The 17,150-nt window shown below is 44.5% G+C and overlaps 1 protein-coding gene across 1 annotated transcript in view; it reads left to right on the plus strand.

Annotated features, from left to right (window-relative positions):
• CACNA2D4 (calcium voltage-gated channel auxiliary subunit alpha2delta 4) overlaps positions 1–17,150 on the plus strand; it is a 166,579-nt gene that overhangs the window by 77,965 nt on the left and 71,464 nt on the right. The window contains exons 26-27 of the mRNA XM_073335235.2: positions 209–332; positions 3,394–3,474. Of these exons, the coding sequence (XP_073191336.1) occupies positions 209–332; positions 3,394–3,474 (205 nt within the window). The remainder of the gene's footprint in view (positions 1–208; positions 333–3,393; positions 3,475–17,150) is intronic.

Raw genomic sequence — 17,150 nt, forward strand, 5'->3', positions numbered from 1 at the left:
TTGGGGTGAAAGGTGCTATCTGACTGTAAGTTTAGTATGTCACCAGCCTGTAACTATCCTGACGCTGCATTGGTGTCCTGACAATGCTAAGTGCAGAACATCCCCCCAGGCAGGCACTGTGCTGAATGCAGCTGAGGAGGGAGATGTAGGTTTCCCTGTCCCAGATGAAGGTGGCAATTTTCACTTTTTTTTTCTTCCTCACAGGAAGTTCCTGACCCTGGGGGACAAGGAGAGTATCTTCACCATGGATCACTTCCCCCTGTGGTATCGTCGAGCAGCAGAGCATCCTCCAGGGAACTTCATCTACAGCATCACCTCAGAAGAGGGTTCAGGTAACCCTGGCCTTAGCACTACAGCAAAGGAGGGAGGTGGAGAAAATAAATTTGTCACTCACAGTCCCCCGCTGCCTGTCCCCATCCCATTCACCTCATTATCCTCTTCCTGCAAGACTAAGCTCTTACACGAGGGGAGGTGGTGAGAGCCATCCTCAGGCTGCTTATTAGAACAGAAAGAGGGAGACGCCTCACAGCAAGATATGGATAGGAGAGGTGAAGAATGGGTGCCTGGAGGGCTGCAGGGCCTGGAGTAGATGAAGGATGGACGGGGCTGCTGAAAGATGCATGAGTCTGCTGGGCAGGGGAAGACAAGGAATCAAGTGAGGGGAGATGGGAAGGGCTGTGAGGCAAAGTAGAGGAAGGCCATGCAGGCTAGCTGGCTGGAATGATTTGAGTGGCAGTCAAGTAGGACGTGAGCAGGGGGCCAGGTGGGAGGAGGCGAAATTTGTCCGGGAGTCACTTTTTCATGGTTTTCCATTAAAATTTTCCCAAGTGGGAAAATGAGCTTTTCACAGGGGGAGGGGGAACTTCACTCCCCTCACCAAAAGCATGCCAATGGTCCCCACCAAATACGCTGAGTCTCATACTGGTTCTGTAGTGTAGGTAGGCATCCCCTCACCCCCTGGAGTCCCAGAGTGACAGCTGACGAGCAGCTTTGCTGTGTCTGTGCTCAGGATGTGATTGTCCCTTATGTGATCTCCAGAGCCTGCAGGGACCTGTGCCAGGGTGGAGGAGGACAGGAAAGCACAAGAAGAAAAATCAGAACAAAATACTATGTGACGCTCATGCAATGGAGGCAGAAATCCCCTCTGTGCTCTTCCCCAGCCCCCTGCACTCAGGCACTGTCACGGAGCTCAGCGCTCTCGCTGTAAAAGCTTTTTGTAGCATTGTGGTGGGAGGGTAGGTGGGAGGGGAAGTGAGCAGCACGGAGAAGAAAATGAAGATGGGATCCAGAAGATGAACCAGGATATAAAGGGAGGGGGAGAGAAAACACACTAAACCTTCCATCCGTGCTCTCCTCTCCTCTCCTCCCTCCCCCACAAGTATACCTCACTTAAAGAGTAACCACTCGAGTGAAGAGCAGAGGTGGCAGTTGTGGCAAGAGGCATCTTCTGCCAGACTATGTGCAACTTTCATTGCTCTTTGCAATAGAGCAGGGCTTAGAAAGTCAGACATTGGCACCCCGCATGGGTGTGACTTCCTGACATCCCTGTAGTAGCTTCCTATCAACATCCAGTGTGAGAACAGTGAGAACAGGTCACATATTAAGTCAGTAGCAGAACTGGAAATAGAATACAGATCTCATGAGTCCCAGTCTAGGGCCTTCACCACACGATCACGCTTCCTGTTTCTACATGAGTTACCCAGCAGGACCAGGAACTTCACATGACCTCCCTCTAGGGAGTTTGATCCTGCATTTGCCGTCTACCCGAATTCCCCACAGGTGTCACAGGGAGTTTTGGTTCACAAGGAGTGCAGGATCTGGCTCAAAGCATATGAACATCATCTGGCAGGAAAGTCCTTGTGTTTCACAAGTGCTTCTCTCAATGCGTGCAGTGCCCTTGTGCAAGTCAGTCTGACTTCAGTCAAAGAAATCCACACACAACCTCAGGCTAAAACACATAATGCAGCTACAGTGTCATGTTCAGGACGCATCAGACACCAACAAGAATGATGAAGGCAGAACTAAGACAATGACAAATGCTGGGACTGGGGGGAAGGACAAAGGACCTACTCCATCTGCTGGGGTAAAGCACTGAACTCTACAGTATGTCGCGAAGGAATGAGTGGCAGAATAAATATGCTCAGAAATACTGACCTTCAAAATGTCCCTGGTAACTGTGAAAAAGAAACCACAGCCCCTATTTTTTTTGTTTCAAGCAAATCCAATAAAATGAAAAAACCTACAAAACTGGAATTTGTCCCTAGGATAGTTACAGACTAAAATGACTGAATTCAACTGAGGAAATGGCACACTGCCTCAGGTGCAGGTCAGACTACATGGGCAACCATGGTTTTTGTATCCAGTGTGTGGCACAGCGTACACAGGGCCAGATTGTGATGGCCTTTACTTGGAGTTAGGGGGCCAGAATCCTGTTGGAGTTGAGGTCATGGCCTCATTCCTCCTCCATCCTGGCCTGCAGAGTGGGGCTGGGGCACCAGCAGAAGCAACCTGCTCCGTTTTAGTGCACTGTCTTCCAGGCACATGTGCAGCCCCAGAAGAGGCTATGCCTACCTGACGTACAACTTCCCCAGTGCCCTTCTGGGACAGGGTACAGGGGCCACAAGGCCTTTTACACAGAGCTGTTCTATAAATGGCACAATCTAGTCCACGGTCTGAATTGTGCCTGCTTTTATGCCTCAGAATAATAGCTGAACCATGTTTGTGCATTCACTCATAGAACACTGCCTAAACGTTGTGTGTGTACCAGTGCATTCTGGGAAAATCTGGGCAGTTAACCTATAACGTCTCAGCAGGAGAAAGCGTAGTGGCCATGCACACAGAAAGGCACAAGTGGCATGAGGTGCAATGCGCTCTGAGGCTTCCTAGCACCCAGAAAACAAGGAGGAAGAAGGACTGGCTTACTTGTGTGTCGTTCCTCTAGACTTAAATAGGTCTAACTGAACCCTAAACTTGGCCTTACAGTGTAATGACACAACCCTTTTATTCAGACAGGTAAACAAACTTGAGGTGGGCAGGAAGGTTGGCTGAGTCTTGTAGCAGCTTCTCAGGGGGTATGTACTTTCTTATTTTGAGGGCAACATCCTTGCTTTCATGGGCCATTCCACCAAGAGGAAATCTGGGCTCCTGAACTGCCAATCAGGATGCTTCAGTGCTCTGGGAGATGCAGGCTTGAGATTAGAATTGAGCTTTTCAACATTGGGGCATCCTTTGTACACTATTATCACGTGGCCCCCCCACGCACCCAGTCCATGTCAGAGCTGGCTACTTCAGTGATCTCAGTGGTTTTTCTCTGTGGACAGTAAAGAGCTCTTGTGTGTGGTCCCTGGCGACAGAGGGAAAGTAACTGAATCTGCTAAATCTGTGTCTTGACAGAGGGAGGTGGCAAACCAGAGGTGGTGACAGTGAGCACATCTGTTGCTGTGACTGTGGATGGGAAGACAGCTATTGCTGCAGGTAGGCACTGCCAAGAACAGGTTTTTATTTTTTTCTTGAATAAGAGGGTGGCACAATGTCTTGCAGGGAGGAACCTTCCTTACAGTGAGATCTGTTAGCCTGTGGAATTGTCTTCCTAAGAAAGTGGTGGAAACTACATGACTTGTGTTATCGAAAACTGGACTGGACAAAGCACTAGAAAATATACAGCATGGCTCAGTCCTGCGTTGGGCACAGGGAGAGGGAACTGGTGAATTAACAGGGTGAATTCTGGTGCTGATATCTGTGAGTCTATGGATTGGTGCAGTCGTTGACTGTAGAGCAGAAAGCTTGCACAGTGGGTAGTTCTGGAGCTTTGAGATCATTGTACTGCCTTTGGGTTGACGAAGTATTTGTGGTGCTTATGCTGAGTTTCAAAAGAATGAGATGTGCCTGTACCTCCAATATCAGTAGAGCTGGAAACTAACCTTTGTTGATGGAGTGGACATTCTGCTGACTTTGAAATTCTCCTGTAAATTCCCACCATTCCCTGTAAATCTGAGCCTTTTGCTCCCTCTGAATGAGTTTCACTGAATTCCATGTGTGCTATTGGAAGATAATGATCTCACATTTATAGAACACCCAGTCACGTTTTGGGGTGCAATCCAGACCAGTAAGGGGTTGTGTCACTGCCTGCCCTGTAACCCTGAGTGCCTCAAAATGCTCTTCTGCTGTAGCTGCTTGACTGGATGCTCCAGTCAGCAGACAAGCATACACTGAGTGTCTGTGTGTTAAGCAGCCCTGGTGCAGCGCTCTGTTTCCAGCAGCCTGCTTGTTATACTGCTGCCACACTCTGGCCTCCACCAGCCTTAGTTACATGTGGCAAGATGGTCCCAACAGCCCCCAGTCCTAAACTTTCCCAAAATCGTGTGTTCTGCAGCAATCAATTCTCTCCTGGACCATTCAGAGAGATAGTTTGTTTGTTCCTTTCAAGGTACAGTACCCAGCAGCTTGCCACATCAACTGGAGTTAACATTCACTTTAAATCAAATGCAGGGCTGGGTTGGTTTAGATTCAAAATAAAACAAGTCTATTAACAAAAGGAGAGGATATTAAGTGAGTTCAAGTATAAAGGATAGAGTTAGAAATCGTTACAAGCACATAAGAATGCTTTCTAGAGGCTAAGACTTAACAGAACAAGCTACAGCCTTTGTTCAAGTTAGTTTCCTTATCAATCTACCTTCCAGCAAGTTGGCTGACCACCCCTCTGGTCAGGATCTCCCAGAAAATCTAAAGTACTCGGTTCACTTGCCTTAGCTGAAAGATAACTTGGTGTTCTTTGCCCCTCTCTTTATAGTCCAGTGCACCTTTGAAATGGATTCTTCTGAAAGTTATCCACCAAAGTAAAGTTCATTCAAGCTCTGAGGAAGGCAACATGGAGTTTCCTGGTGAAGGAGCTTTCATGATGGTTTCTCCTTTCACTGGTGTTTGCTAAAATGCAGATTGATCTGTGTCCTGCCATCTCCTCCCCTTGCTGTAATGTTGGATGGTTGTATCCTCCCCTCCTTGGTTCAATGGTCCTGTTTACCTGATACGTAAATTGCATTCCCATTGTCTGGAAATACCTCTCTGGGGGCAGGATCACATTCTTTTTTCTAGGGTGGGATATAACTTTAGCCCTGCTTGGCAGGCACACTTCAAGAACACAATTCCCAAGATGTTTGTAATGGTGAATTTGCCCTCCGTACACACAATAATATGAATGATCAGTACAGCATTAGCTTTTTATTGATATCTTACATGACACCTTTTAGATACAGGTTATGACATTAGTGGGTTGGGGAATATTAAACTCATCAGGTCAGCTGAAACTCACTACCAGATCCAATGAGCTCCTTGCCCTCTGACTTTAGGATGCTGGTAGGGTCACCCGCTTTTTATTCCAAAAGCTCCCAAACTGCTATATAAAATCTACAATTATCCAGTACTTACCACTGAAATGCAGCCACCTCTGGGGTGAATTGGAACAGCTGTTTAACTAACCAGAGCAATTCTAAACAATTTACAATACTTACCACATCCCGCTGAAACTGCAGAGGTAATTTAAGGTGTCTCTTGGTAGTTTCTGTTGTGCTTAAGATAAAATTAGGAAAATTTAGTTTAAATGTTAGGGGAAATTTTATAACTTGAACAACAGTTCAGTTCAGTAATGGAACAAGCTGCCAAAACAGGTTATAGAGTCACTGTAACCAGAGACATTCCGAGGTTGACTACCATCTACCAAAGTTTGTTTAAGATCATTAAATCAAACATGATATAATCCAGGAAGGTGGACTAGGCGGCCCATTAGGTGTAGCTTCTAACTCAAAGGATTTTTTTTCAGTTTCCATCAGTCTTACTTCTTTTTTTTTTTTTTAAAGTAGATGGGCTGCCATTGAAATCCATCAGAGACTCTGCTTCTCCTCTGTGATCAGAGTGAGATGACATGGTGGTAAAAATGCTAGTGTCCTGTTTACAGTAGCATTTTGTACTGATACTGGGTAAGAAGATCACTAGCACAGCCAAGGTTGCTTTTATCCATACTGGATAAAGAGTGCAAGGGACAGGCCCTCAGCTGGTGTAAATTATGATGGTTCCATTGAAGTCAATAGAACTGTGACTGTTTACACCATTTGAGGGGCTGTCCCTCAAAGTTTTCAGTCTTTCAATATAATTATTGAGGTTGAGAACACAAAAACGGCCATACTGGGCCAGACCAATGGTCCACCTAGCCCAGGATCCTGTCTTTCAACAGTGGCCAGTGCCCAAGCTTCAGGTGGAGTGTACAGAACAGGGCATTACTGTCCCAGTCTTACCCTCCCAGGTTCTAGCAGTCAGGCTTTAGGGTTGCCTAGAGCATTGGGTTTTGTCCCTGACCACCTTGGCTAATAGCCATTGATGGACCTATCCTCCGTGAACTTATCTAGTCCTTTTATTAACCCAGATATACTTTGAGCCATTACAACATCCCGTGGCAATGAGTTCCATGGATTAGTTGTCTTGTGTGAAAAGTACTTCCACTTATTTGTATTAAACCTGCTGCCTATTAATTTCATCGGGTGACCCCTGGTTTTTGTATTCTGGGGAAGGGTAAATAACACTTCTGTATTCATTTTTTCCACACTGTTCTTGATTTTATAGACCTCTATCATACCTTAATTGTATGTTTTCTAAGATGAGCAGGTATAATCTTTTTAGTTTCTCCTCATATTGAAGCCATTCCATGTCCTTGATCATCTTTGTTGCCTTCTCTGAAATGTTGCAAGTTCCACTATATTCTTTTTGAGAAGGGGTGACCAGAATCACTATGATTTCAAGATCTCTTTCTTGAGCAGTAACAGCTAATTTCGAATATACACACCATTGTATATGTGTAGTTGGGATTATTTTTTCCAATGTGCATTACTTTGCATTTATCAATTTGAATTTCATCTGCCATTTTGTTGTCAGTCACTCAGTTTTGTGAGATTCCCCTGCAACTGTTCACAGCCAGCTTTGGCTTAACTATCTTGAATAATTTTGTATCTTCTGCAAACTCTGCCACTTCACTGTTCACTCTCTTTTCAAAACCATGAGTGAGTAAATTGAACAGCACAGGTCCCAGCACAGATCCGTGGGGTTCTCCGCTGTTTACCTTTCTTGATTGTGAAAATTCACCATTTATTCCTACCCTTTGGTTCCTACTTTTAACCAATTATTGACCCATGAGAGGACCTTCTCTCTTATCCCATGTCTTCTTTGAGTGCTCCTTTAGCACCTTGGTCATCTAGTGAGCCCACTGCCTGTTTGTCAGGTTTTCTGCTTCTGATGTACTTAAAAATAATTCTCACTGTTAGTTGTTGCGTCGTTAGCAAGTTGCTTCTCAAATACTTTCTTAGGCAACATTGTTATACTTAACCTGTCAGAGTTTGTGCTCCTTCATATTATCCTCACTAAGTTTTGACTTCCAAATTTTAAAGGATGCCTTTTTGCCTCAAATGGCCTTCACTACTCTTCTGTTTATCAACGGTGGCATTCTTTTGGTCCTTTTGTTGTCTTTTCTGATTTGGAGTATACGTTTATTCCGAGTATCTATTATGGTGTTTTTAAATAGCCCCCATGCTGTTTGTAATGGAATGCTAAACTGTTCAGCCACTTGGAAAAATACCTTATTTAAGCTAACGTCAGCCATATCTGACAGAACATCAAAGGATTTTATGATGAACAACTCTGGTGTGTATCTCACTCAGAAGAAAGTTCTGTAGCCAGTCTATATCTGGCACAGCAACATGACCTGGTGGCAGAAGTAAACTAGAGTCAGAGGAGAAAAGAAACAGAAGGAAAACAGCAACAAAGCTTGCAGATAGAAGGAACAAAGCAACAAACGTTGCAGGATTTCATCAACATGCCACTCTTCAATGCCCCAGAGAATTACAGCTTTAACAAATGTTAGGGGGTAGCCATGTTAGTCTGTATCCACAAAAACAGCAAAGAGTCCGGTGGCACCTTAAAGACTAGCAGATTTATTTGAGCACAAGCTTTCGTGCATCTGAAGAAGTGAGTTTTTTACCCACGAAAGTTTATGCTTAAATAAATCTGTAAGTCTTTAAGGTGCCACCGGACTCCTTGTTAGCTTTAACAAACTTTCACACTGGACATACTGGAAGCTGTATTTTGCAAGATTTCAAATTGAAAACCAGCTCCACAGAGAAACTGGAGATATACCTGTATCTTATTTTATGCTATAGGGAAGCAGGCAGAGCTTAGCTTTAAATCATTTGACTTTAATGAAGACTGTCACAAAGATGGCTATAAAAGGGTTTGATTCATACTTTATACCTAAGAGTACATACCTGGCTATGTTTGATTCATACTTTATACCTCAGAGAAATGTGGTTTATGAAAGAGCATGTTCTGACCAGATAATTCAAGAACCAGGGGAAAATGTTAAATGTTTTATAAGAGCTCTGCATACGTTGGCTGAAAACTGTGATTTGGGGAATGCAAAATATGAAAATATCAGAGACAGGCTGGTTATTGGGTTAACAGATAAAACCTTTCACAGAAGCTCCAATTAAAAAGAGACCTAAGCTCACGTACAGCTATTAAAATAATAAAGCAGTCTAAGCTTATGAGACAGCAAAACCAAGAGCAACTGGCCAAACTTGAAAAACAAGAAACTAGCTGAGAAGCAGTAAAAAGACCCAGCATGACTGTTAAAAGTCATTATCATAAAAGCCCTGGGACAACAAGAGAGAACTACCAAACCAAGAGGGACAAACTTTAGCCCACATGCACAAGGTATGAAAAAGGTCATATCCCAAGAGATGATGCATGTCCAGCCAGAGCTGCATGGTGTAATAAATGCCTGAAATGTGGACATTTTGCAGTTGTTTACTACACCAAAGCAGTCAGGGAGTGGACTCATATTAAGATAACCAAGAGCCATTGTTTCTGCGATCAGTCACCTGTGATGACACAGAGCCTGCTGGAGAATGAAACTGAATATTCAGAAGGGACTTACAATCACCTCCCAAGTGCCTGAACAGTGTAAACCCCCAACCCCTCCCAGTGTTGATGTCACCTAACATAGCTCTGACTAGCCCTGTAAGTATTCTGAACTACATGGGCCAGTTCACCACAGAAACAACTTACAAAGACAAATGATCACAGAGCATATGATCAAAGGATCAAAGACCAACAATCTTTTCAGCCGCAGTGTGGGAGCCAGGATGGGCATAAAGTGAAAACTGGAAGAACTCACCAGAGGATTTGAAGTTACTGTAGATTTGAAAGGATATTCAGTAAGAATCAACTTAAGAGAAAATGTTGACCCATACAGTCTAAAAACACCTTTCCTAGACAGACCTTAGAAGAGACTAGTTGCAGATTTATCTGAATTCAGATGACATCATTACCTGGTCTTCGTGGACTATTTTTCCAGGTATATAGAAAAAATGTACTTGAAAGACAAAACATGTTGCAGTGCAATTGAAAAACTGAAGTCCACATTTGCTCATGTAGGAATTATAAAACAACTAGTGATGGACAACAAACCACAATTCACTGCAGCAGAATTTGTCATTTTGAATGAAATATGATTTTGATCATATTACTAGTAGCCCACATCACTCATGAGCAAATGGAGAGGCTGAGAGAGCTGTACAGGCAGTCAAGAAAATCCTACAGAAGGAAGATCATTCATTGCTCTTCTGAGTAATAGATCAACACCAATAGCAACTACTAGATATAGTCCATCACAATGCCAGATAGGAAGACAACTCAGAACTACTGTTCCAATTTAGTTTCTTTTCCAATCCCCAAAGTGACTAGACATGAAGAGAGTAACCAAATCTGATAAAAGTGAAAAGAGTGCTGATGAACACTTCTATAACAGACATCATGCAGAGAACTGCCAAGTCTAGAACCTGGTGCCTATGTTCTTGTCAAATTGGATGGAGAAAAAAGATGGAAAACTCCTGCTGTTATAAAGAACAAGAATTTGTCACCCAGATCGCATGTGATTAAGACTGATTGTGGAGAGTTCAATAGAAACTATTGACGACTACAATTTATCCCTCAGAAAGAACAATCAACAGAGCAAACTCTACAGGTGGCAGATGCAGAACAAGAAGAAGACGACTCGAGGATTCTAGACTGAGCACAGCCACTAAGTGGCATTGTGTGTAATATACCTTATTTAAACTAACCTAAGCCATACCTGGCAGAGCATTAAAGAATCTTATGATGAACACATCTGGTGTGTATCTTGCTCAGAAGCATGCTCTGGTAGGCAGTCCATATCTGGTACAGGAACATAACACTGCTTGCAGGCATTTAACCCTTGAGAGAGCTCCTTTTAATTTCCATCAAACAAGAACCCTCATTTTTCTGTAGTTCCCCTTTGTAAAGATAAATGTTACTGTGGTGGGTATTTTTGGTATTATCCCACATACAAGGATATTAAATTTAATTACATTATGGTTGTTATTGTTGAGTGGTTCAGCTATCATTGCCTCTTAGACCAGATTCTGTGCTCCACTTAGGACTAAATCAAAAATTGCTTCTCCCTTTCTAGGTTCTATGACTAGCTACTAGGGGCAGGACATCTGCCATCCACAAGAGCTGGAAGATAGAACTTGATAAAATGCATGTACAGCTGCTTGCATATTAAATAATTAGATTATACTCGTGTGAAACCATTCCACGGAGGCCTAGGAATTAGGATCAATGATCAGGTAGACAGGTTCCAATTTTGCCAATATTATCCGATTTACTAGAGATAGTAGTTTAGTATTAATTACATATTTCTTTGGAGCTGCGCTGGTAATAATATGCCCCACAAGGGATAGACTGAACATTTGCTCTCAGCTCTGGGTAAGGGACAGTGCATAGCTGCCTCACACCATGAGGACCCTTGGGAAAGAACTGTGACTTAGAAAGTCACACTCCTTCCTTGGTTCCCCTTTACTCCAGAGGGAAGTATGTTATGGAGCTCTTTCATGGTGCAACTTACTTCCTACCTTGCACTACTGCTCTGCTGGCCAATGTATTGTTGGAACAGGCTAATGCATACACTCGTTATTTTACAAACATTTTTATGGAACCTAATTTTTAAAAAAAATCCCACATTTCAGCCCAATTAATGTTTATGGCTTAGTCAGGAAGGCTTGAAAACAATAATGTGATGTGGGGAGCTTTGGGTATTTCCAGAGGGAGCAAAATATTCTGGAAAGGAGCATTGAGTATAACCAAAGCAACCCTTTGGAAATCTGTTAGTGGAGGTAGCTGAATTTGAGGTTTGCTCTGGAAGTTGGAGTTTTGTTGCAGGAACTCAGGAAAGTGGAAGTTTGGGTGTTTTAGCCAGCCATCTTGGAGTTAGAACTTCAATTCAGGAGAGGTTTCAGAGAAGCAGCCGTGTTAGTCTGTATTCGCAAAAAGAAAAGGGGGACTTGTGGCACCTTAGAGACTAACCAATTTTTTTGAGCATAAGCTTTCGTGAGCTACAGCTCACTTCATCGGATGCATAAAAGTGGAAAATGCAGTGAGGATGTTTTTATACACACAGACCATGAAAAAATGGGTGTTTATCACTTCAAAAGATTTTCTCCCCCTACCCCACATTCAGGAGAGAATCATGTTTTCAAGTGCAGATGACTCAGCACCAGAGGAATAAAAGAACAGGAGGCAAGTCTGTTAAGAAACTGCTGAATATCCAGGTTACTTGATTTATATATTATGCACGTGTCCTGAAAGGATTTTCAAATTGTTCTGTTACAATAGTTCATGTCTTAGGAATGTGGATAAGAATGGCCTTATTGCTACGTGGAAAGACACTTCTCTTCATCACACTAAAGCGTACTGTTGCAGGGTCGTCTGTGCCTAGCCTTGAATAGTAATAGCTCAAACTGACATGGGTAGCAGTGGAGCAAGAAGACAGCATTTTATCAAGTCCTATCTTCCAGCTCTTGCGGATGGCAGATGTCTGGGGGATTTTAACGAGAATGGACACAAAAGCTTAACTATTGTGGCCATAACAACAAAATATTATGCATGCAGGGCTGTCCCTAGGGGGATGTGCGGCCTTGAACAACGCTCCCCCCACGCTGCCCCAGGCCCTGCCCCCACTCCACCCTTTCCCCCAAGCCTCCGCCCTGCCTCTTTCTGGCTTCCGTCCCCTGAGCAACGCCGGGACCTGGCGGAGTGGGGCGGAGCGGAGCAGGGTGGGCTGGAGCCAGGTTGCTTGCTGCTGCCAGCACCAGCCCCCCGGCTAATCCCCCAGGCCACCCTGGACCCCGCGTTCCCCTAAAGCACAGGGGGCCCCAAAGCACAGTAATCCCAAACATTGGTGGAGCCATGCCCACGTTCCTAAATATTGGTGGAGCACAGGCCCCACGGGCCAATATAACTCATCACCTATGTACGCTTTCTACTTTTGTAGCCTCTCTGACTTCCATTAGCATTGCACAGTCAGTGTCACCATCTTGCTTAGGTGGCTGGTAGTATACTCTTTTTATTCAAACATGGAATTTCTATTCACAGAGTTACTTTGATACAGTTTGTTTCATTTAAAAATTTTAGTGTGTTTGACTCTGTATGCTTTCTTTTACATATAATGCTACTCCCCACCCAGAGCACCATATGCTGTCATTCCTAAATATTTTATAGCCTGGTATTACCATAGCCCACTGAAATTGAAGGGAAAATAAAACCTTTCAAAGTGTTATTGGCCATTGACAAGCAGCTGACTTCCCAGGGGAGTGATGATATCATATGGATTCTTTCACCTCTAAACCACCATTTCAAATCCAGTCTAGGTCATAAAGTACTCTTAAAATTATTATCAATCCAAGGCTCTTCAGAGACTGCTGTGAAATAAGTTGATTGTTCTCATCACAGACATTACCATAAAAACTGCCATCAACTGAAACTATGGCTAGCATTCCCAACTGAGAATAAAATGGCATAGAGACTGAAGTACCCACTGATGTCCAGAGGTATTCACTCTGGGTGCAGCATTGAGGTGTACTTAGGAACATGGGCCCAGGTCCTCAGCTCAATGGAAATTAGGAGCTTAAATACCTTTGAGCAACTGGATCATGATGTTTTCAACTGAGACACAAAAATGAAAGCCTGATTACATGTGTTCCTTAAAGATACCATGATTCTTGTCATGGGTAAACGTGTTTGGAAGACATGGCCAGTTTCAGGTGGGTCATGCCTTTCTATGTACTTAAATCCTCTCCGCGCTGTCCATTGACTCAGGTATTCTTCTCTCCCAGTTTTGTAGCATTGCCCTATTTCACCCGAGAGGTGGCAGCACAACAGTGAGGTGCAAAGTAATTTCTCTGTACAGGCCCCAAAGGATCCACATGGGCTGTCCCCGAACCCGTGCATAGCCCCATTGACTTCAGTGCAAGTATCCGGGTTTGCCTGTATAGAGCCAATTGTTGGACTGGAGCCTACATTTGCAGCCACTTTAGGATCTTACATGTATATAATGTCTTTCATTCTTCTTATTCAGAATTTGCACTGTTCCCAGTATAATGGAATGGGTTTGTAGTTATTGGAGAAGTTATGTCAGAATCCTATAAACAGGGACTTGGAGGGTTTTTTAAAATGCCGTTTTTAAAAGTGTTATCTGTGAAATGACTGTCATCCTGCCAGTGGCTGTAATTGTCATGTGCTTGACTTGGTGATGCTTGGGGAGATTCTAGTGCGTTCCAAAATATCCATAACACATGCAGTGATAAACTCAAGTCTGGGATTTAACAGGGCCTGCAAGGAGCAAGCCCCCCACAGCAACCTCTTCCTTTGGGGAGCTCCAAATACATAAAGAGCTGTGTCCCCTTTGTTCTGGCAGCTGAGTTTCACTCCCCTCAATGCTGTGAAAGGCAAATCCTCAAAGAAACAAGGTGACATAAACCTGGATTCTGTCAGAGAATTACAAAATAATTAGGAAGAGGGGACTGGAGGGCAAGGGCAGGGGTTGGTCATCAGATGTGAGAGCCTTACTCCTCTCCATTGTTAGCTCGGGTCAATAATAAGGCCCAGGACAGAATGGACGGGAGACTAAACTACCCTCTCAAACCTAGAGGTGCTGCTCCAGGTCAGGGTGAAGACATATTAGTCAAGCTGAGATCAGTGCAGGACCTGAGACGGGCTGGGGCAAAGATGACTGAGCACCTTCTTTGCAGCTTTTGGATTCCGGATATGTAAACTAGAGCAAAACTGGGGCTGCTCTAAATTATGCTGTACTGCAGTGGCCCTCTATGGATCAGAATAGATAGAGTGCAATGTGCTCTGGCCAAGTCCCTTCTCTCCTGCTTCTGGCCATACCCCTACACCAGGGGCTGTGAGGAGGAGCAGCATAGAACTATTTTCTGGGTCTAGGCCCCGGGGGGTCTCACCCAACGCCAAAAGGTATTTCTAGGTGGCCAGTTCTGGATAGTTTAGGGCCCTTTGAAACTGGCCTGTAGGGGCCAGCCAGGACCCAGAATCAGTCATAGGTGGGGAGCAGTGTAGAAGAAGCTTGTACTGCTACTGCCTTTGCTGTACTTGTTTTTGTGAATTAAAAATACCTACCAGATATATTGCGCTTTGCAGTTTCAAAGCATTGTGCAAATATTAACTAAAGGCTAGGATATTAATTATAATTAATAAGAAGGGAGGTAGTCTCCGGGGATGTCAATCCAGTACCTTTCACTAGCACTAACTTCACTAGCAATAATTGTAATTGAATCCTCCCTAACCCTGCTTTAAATAACATTGTGTCAACTGTTCTCCCATGTGAGTCAGTAACCTGGGGCTTTAGCCCTCTCAGGGGGAAGCCACTGCAGTCACATTGCAGCTGCTGACATATTCCTTTAGTGAGTTAGAGTCCCAGTGCAGCTGCTGGAGGCTGAACGGGAGTTTAGCTGTCTCTCTGGGCTGCCTGTGACGTCTCTTTTTACTGCATGACCTTCTCCTCGAGTGTGTTGTTTGGTTGGCATATGATCTCCTTTCACAGCATGAACAAATATGGGCTTCTTTTCAAGCGCTCCTTGCTGTTGTTGCCATGGGTCAGGGATGGGAGCCAAGCTGGGACCTGCAAAGTCTTGGGACATGAAGGAAAGTCCTGGGCTGCCCAGCGGAACTGACAGGGCATCAAAATAGGGATTCAGGAGCTAAGGGTATGTTTTGTTTGACTTCATCCTATAATCTTCCTCTCTGTTTAAATTCAAAACTAGCATCTTTTAATGTTTGCATTACACTTGTGCCTAAGGACCCCAGCCAAAACTGGTACTGCACATAGGCATAGTAAGAGACAGGCCCCGCCCCCGAGCACTCAGTCTAAAGAGAGAAGGCAGACAAAGGGTGGGAGAAGGAAGGATTATTCTCCCCATTTTACAGAAGGCGACCTGAGGTTCAGCAGGATGAAGGGCACAGCACTCATCCTTGGGGCCAGATTTTCAAAAGCGCTTAGTAAGATTTTCAAAAGGTGTTTGAAGCTGACTGGTCTGGGAGATTGATAGGATATAAAATCATTCACCTCTAGGCCACCAGTTGAAATCGAGCTTAAGTCATAAGGACAGCTGTGGGAAGCCTTTCATTTGAAAAGCGGTTGCTCACCAATTTAAAGTCTCCCTCCACCCTCACTCTTGGCTGTATGATGTGTATTACTGCTGGCAGGGAGATGAGGTGCAGGTGTCTTTATCAGCCATTCTGTTGCTGTGGCATCACTACAGGGATGCGGTTTTAGAAACCAGTATTGTTAAAGCAATACAACTGTCTAGTGTGGATGCAGTTATATTGGTATAAAGAGGCTAAAACTTACAGGAATCAGTGAGATGGACATAAGCACCTTTCTACTGATATAACTGCATCCACACTAGAGGGTTGCACCACTTCAATTATATTGGTTCAGAAACTGACATAGTTACAGTGATAAAAAAAACATGTGTAGACCAGTTCTTACAAATAGATACTGCGGTATTCTGAAGCAGTGCCCTCCCCCGCAGTCATCGTCAGCTGCAGCGGGTGACATCGTTGCTCTAGGGCAGGGACTTCTCTGCACTGGTGGGGTGTTACCTGGATGTAAGGCAGCCTGGTGCGCCAGGTGGATTGCGCTCCATTGGCAGAGAAAGCAGCAGAATCCCTGGGTACCTTGGGCGGAGAAGGGAAAGGGCAACTCACTCCCGGCCCATCACCTGCTGCTGCTATGTCTGCCTCCTCCATCTCTATGCCACTCCCTCCTGCCCACCACCCAATCCCTGAGCAGCTCCACAAACCTCTCCCTCTTCCACACCTGCATGGCAGTCAACTTCGGAGTGGGGAAAACAGCACTTCAGTGCGCTGAGCAGTAGTTCCATAGACTCTAGAAGGGCAGTGCCCTGGAAGCTAGCAGTTGGGCCTGGGAACGGCACTTAGTGGGGCAAGGGGTGGGGCTAGAACACTGCTGCACTCCAGCAATCCCCAGCTGGCAGAACAGCCCTTTGGGGGCTATTACGTTAGAGCAGCTTACGGCTGACCTAGCCCTCAGCAGCCCCGGGGATGCTGCTGTGCAAATGCCACTGTTGATCATGCTGACCAGTATTGCCTCATTTCTTCCTTGTAATCACCTATTGGTCTGTATCCATCTTCTGCCTCTTGTCTTGTGTTTAGATTGTTAGCCCCTTGGGGACTGGACCGATCCTTTTGTCCTGTGTTTGTACCTAGCACAAGGGGGTCCAGGTCCATGACTAGGATGGCTACGTGCTATGGTAAAACCCACACCTAATAAGAGTTCAAATACCAAACAAGGAACATTAGGCTTGGATGAATAAAGTAAGCAATAAAAATAGAGCAAGTGGCAGCTAGGCCCAGGATCCCATACTAAAGTATGGGTCACTTATGTTAGCAACAAAGAACAATTCCCTCCCCCCCAGCTAACAAGATAGGCTCCTGTTATCATGCTGATGGCTGTGCTTGTATGTCTGTTGTTTTCTTTTCCTCCTCCTGTTAGCCATTTGTTCTCTTTTTAGATTGTAAACTCTTCAGGGCAGTGACTGTTTCCCTGTGTGTTTGTACAACAGTATTCTAGCATCTAGCAGGTGTTGATCTTGACCAGGGCCACTGGTCACTACTGCCGTGGTAAATATTTAATAATAGCAGTCAGACCCCCTCAGCCAGTTTGAGCAGAGATTTGCACATTGCACCACTTATTCTGGGAGGAAAGCATG

Source organism: Lepidochelys kempii, chromosome 1 (genome assembly GCF_965140285.1).
Source record: "Lepidochelys kempii isolate rLepKem1 chromosome 1, rLepKem1.hap1, whole genome shotgun sequence".
Classification (NCBI taxonomy): domain Eukaryota; kingdom Metazoa; phylum Chordata; order Testudines; family Cheloniidae; genus Lepidochelys; species Lepidochelys kempii.